Here is a 4292-nt window from a genome sequence, read left to right on the forward strand (position 1 = left end):
ATAATGTTGAAAAAGGTGATGCCGCTTTGATTGGCTCCTCCTGCAGCTTGGCCGACAACTCTAGAGATATATTAACCTATCATCATTGTTGTTCTTGTGAGTCCCCAGGAGCTGTGACAGGGAGTGAACCTCAGCAGGGCTATGCCAGCAGGGCAGGAAGCTCAGGATGGGGACAGAGGGACTCCTGTCTCCTCGAGTGCTGTGGCTGGTGCTCTGCGTGCAGCTGTGCAGGGGTAAGTGTCAGTTCCCTTGTCCCATGGATAGGATCAGCGGGCACCAGTGGGGTCATCAAGACACCTCTGGGAATGGGATTTCTTTGCAGGTGCTGCTGAGATGAGGAGCAGAAGGTGTTCAAGTCCATGGAACCTGTGCCTTTCCCTGTGCCCATCTGGGTGGGGGAAGGTATCCTGAATTCCAGGGCTCCAGAACTGAAGGCAGCCCATTCCTGGCTGCATTTCTAGACATCCCATCCTAGGGTACCCTTTTGGGATCTCCTGTTCGTCTGTGCTGTGCATCTGGATTCAGCGGTGACCCAGTTGGGTACAGTGACACTGAGCAATCTCCAGGGCACAGGACATCGCTGAGGTACCCCAGAGGGTCTGTGTGCTGCTTACTGTCCTCAGGTTCTGGGGGACCCTAACTCCAGGAGGGGTATTTGTGCCCCACAGAGAGAAAGGACCAGGGTGTCTGCACATGGAGATAGGAGAGGGATGTCCTTCCTGGGGCTTCACAACTGATGCCAGTGGCAAGAAGGGGATATGGGTTAGGGGATGCTCAGAACTGTGTCATTACTCCCTTGGGACATGGAAAGCTCTGGGTTGGTGGTAGGTTGTGTGGTGGTGGTGCAGGTGGTGGACAGGGCCAGTTGCAGTCCTGCAGACATGAAGCTGTTCAGGGGTGCTGGGCTGGGGAGGAGTGGGTTCACTGTGCAGGGCTTAGGGACAAGGTATGTCCGCGAGCTTGGGCAGGGGGCTGTTTGGGTGGGGGGAGGCACCTAGGGCTGTGGGGCAACAAATGGCCCAGCAGGTCATCAGTTAGCATTCCCTGACTACACATCCCATGGAGATTGGAGGGACACCCACACAGTCCCAAGAATAGCCTGGAGAGGAGAGGTTCACCCTGGTTCCTGTGACTCAGACTGGACAGGGAGCAACTCCAGGCCTGCAGTCTGGGGCTCAGTGCGTTCCTGACTGCTCCCATGTTATTGTTTGAAGGGGCTGCAGATGTGAGGCTGGAGAATGGCGGTGGGTGCTGTACTGGGAGAGTGGAGGTGAAACACCAGGACCAGTGGAGGACCATGTGTAGTGACTCCCGGGACATGCTCGTTGCTGCAGTGGTTTGTAAGCAGCTGGGCTGTGGGTCTGCTGTTGAAGCTCCTAAGTATGGACACTCTGGGACTAGATCTGGACCCATTTGGATGGATGAAGTTGGTTGTCGTGACACCGAGTCTAGGCTCTCTGCAGACACGATGGATGGGGTCAACACGACTGTGATCACTATGAGGATGCTGGAGTGACATGTTCAGGTAAGGAACCAGCCTGTTCCCCACCTTTGGGGTCAGGACAGGGGAAAGGACCTGACTGTGCCACCAGGGAGCAGTGAGCAGACACTGGAGCATGGTCTACTGTGGCTTGTTGCATTGATGAGCTGGGACTGTCATTGTTGGTGTCCCTGATGCCTAAGGAAAGATCACTTGGAGTCCACCCCAGGTGTTCACCATGAGCTGGGCCCCAAGGTGGCTCAGCCCACTGTCAGTGGGTGCCTAGAACTGGGACATGAATCCCCCTCTCAGTCCTGTGGTGTCTGTTGGTTCCCATCTTTCTCCTCCCATTCAGGCAGAACTTGTCTGGCATTGCTGAGGGTCAGGTCCACCTGTGCTGGAGGCACCAAGGCTCATGCAGCCACCCACAACACCATGGAAGAGCGCAGAGTGGCTAGCAACATTTGTCTTGTACCTCCTGGCAGAGGCAAGTCCCTCAGCCAAAGGAAAGGGGCTGGTCAAAAAGGGAAAAGTGCTGGCCTTGGACAGAGGAGCAGGGGGGCACACAACACCCTATTCCTCTCCTAGGGTGATCCTGTGAGAGCCAGCCCACATGGGCAAGGTACCTTGCAGTCAGTGCATACCCCTGCCCATCCTCTCCTGTTTACCCAGCCCCTGGCTGCTCTGTGCCACTTTGACGACACTTGTGTTCTCCTTTGCACCTGCCCTTGCACTGGGAGCTCATGTGAGCCCAGGGCTGCTCCTCTGCCCCCTGTCCAACCACTACCCTGCCACAGATGGGATTTGTGTTCCTGGCAGTGCACTCTGGCCTGGCTGAGGACCTCTTCTACAGAGACAGCTGTACTGTACCTGTACCCTGTGACAAGACCCACCTAGCAGCACTGTCCCAACAGCATGAGACCAGGGTGTGTTTCTGGAGGTTCCAAGGGGTTCCCAAATTGGCCTTGAGCTCAGCTGACAGACACGGCTGCAGCAGCCAGGAGGGCCTTGGGCAGTCTCCCTGGGCCCCAAGTGCTCTGAGTGCTCAAATGTCTTGGGGCTAGGGCCAGGCAGCCCAGGGTTAGCAGGATGGCAGCAGTTTGTCTGAGCAGTGCCTGTCACTGAGGTTTGGGGGAAAAGCAAACCCACAAGTGTTGTGCTGATGTCTGAGGAATGACAGGGTGTCTCTGGTGTGTTTGTGCCATCAGCACCCACTGGAAACTGCTGGGAGGGTCATGGTGACCTTGCAGTCCAGGTGGGATATAGGCATGTAACTGCCAGAGGGCTCTGGGACCTCACAGGAGCTTTTGGTTGCTGCAGGATTTATCCAGCTGGTCAGAGGGGAATGCCCTTGCTCAGGACACATGGAGATCCACGATGAGGACCAGTGGAAAACTGTGTGTGACTCAGACTTTGATCTCAAAGCGGCTGATGTAGTCTGCCAGGAGTTGCAGTGTGACGCAATCTGTCCATCTCCAAGGCAGCCCACTTTGGAGAATGGGATGGTCCCATCTGGGACAGAACTGCAGTGTGAGGGGAATGAATCTCTTCTTGTCTCCTGCCCCATGGGATCCCCTAGGGACCAGCCCTGCACCCACGCAAGCGATGCCGGTGTCATCTGCACACATAAGGACTCAGGGTGGAACGTTGAACAATTCATGTGAGCTAGAGCCAGGGAGCAGGTGCTCTGCTAGGTGTGAAGAGAGGAGGAGTGTTGTGCTTTTCTGCACTCCCAAAAGGCTGCATAAGGAGGAGAAAGGAAGGTTGTCCCTCTGGCGTCTCCTCCAGCTGTGGAGGGTGCAAGGGCACCAACGCACCCTCTCTCATCTTTCTCTGTCCTCAGAGTACACAGGGTTGTGGTGGTGAACGGCAGCACAGCGTGTGAGGGGAAGGTGGAGGTCCAGGTGATGGGGAGCTGAGGCACCCTCTCTGCCTCCCATTGGGACCTTCTGGATGCCCACGTTCTGTGTCATCATCTTGACTGTGGTTTTGCTGAATCCACTCCCAGCGGAGGGCGTTTTTGGAGAGGAACTGGTCCTGTTGGAGAGAGTCATTCCACTGTGTTGGGACTGAAGCCCACCTGGGACAGTGTCCAGTGACTGCCCTGTGGGCCTCTCCATGCTTCCATGAGAACGACACTGCTGTCATGCGCTCAGGTGAGTGCTGGGAAAATGTGTTAACTGCATTTGGCCCTTGGGTGTGACATGGCCACCCAAAGCAGGGGACACTCAAAGCATGGTGGTTTTCTCCCTGGAGAAACCCTGACTTCACCAGGAGTGGTCTGTGGAGCTTTGGCTGCTCAGAATGACGGCTCTGATGTGGAAGAGCTGAGGACCGAGTGGGGTCAGGTGTCTCTGCCCCCCAGGGCAGCAACTCAGGCTCTGGGTCCTCCATGAGGTCTGGAGTCCTCTGCTCTCATGCTGCAGGACAGGCCAAGAACAGGGTTATGGGGCTCTGGTCCATCCTTCTGGCTGCAGACAATGCAGGCCAGGCCAAGGGGGGGCGCTGAGTCCAAGCTCTGCCGAACCCAAAATGCATGCCAAGTCCAAGCCCTACTGAAGCCCATGGGGCAACAGGGGCCTAGACCAATCCTAAGCCCAAGGGGGGGGTGCAGTATTCAAGCCCTGCTGAAGCCTGAGGGGTGAGGGCAGCCTAAGCCCAAACCAAGGCCAAGGGGCATGCCGAGTCCAAGCCCTGCCAAAGCTGAAGAAGCAAGGGCAGCCTCAGCCCAGTCCAAGGGGGGGCACTGAGTCAAACCCTGCTATAGGGCCTCAGCCCAGCCCAAGCCCAACGGGGGTGCTGAGTCCAAGCC

General features: G+C 56.7%; 1 protein-coding gene across 1 annotated transcript in view; it reads left to right on the forward strand.

The window, feature by feature from the left end:
* Positions 1 to 1214: 1214 nt before the first annotated feature.
* The window catches only part of LOC104510074 (scavenger receptor cysteine-rich type 1 protein M130-like), a gene marked incomplete at both ends in the record, with an annotated part of 4965 nt that continues 1887 nt past the window's right edge, over positions 1215 to 4292 (forward strand). Inside the window, 5 exons of the mRNA XM_010152215.1 lie at positions 1215 to 1380; positions 1464 to 1525; positions 2801 to 2933; positions 3324 to 3384; positions 3489 to 3636. Of these exons, the coding sequence (XP_010150517.1) occupies positions 1215 to 1380; positions 1464 to 1525; positions 2801 to 2933; positions 3324 to 3384; positions 3489 to 3636 (570 nt within the window). The remainder of the gene's footprint in view (positions 1381 to 1463; positions 1526 to 2800; positions 2934 to 3323; positions 3385 to 3488; positions 3637 to 4292) is intronic.

The sequence above is a fragment of the Eurypyga helias genome, unplaced genomic scaffold, assembly GCF_000690775.1.
Source record: "Eurypyga helias isolate BGI_N326 unplaced genomic scaffold, ASM69077v1 scaffold9760, whole genome shotgun sequence".
NCBI classification, from domain to species: domain Eukaryota; kingdom Metazoa; phylum Chordata; class Aves; order Eurypygiformes; family Eurypygidae; genus Eurypyga; species Eurypyga helias.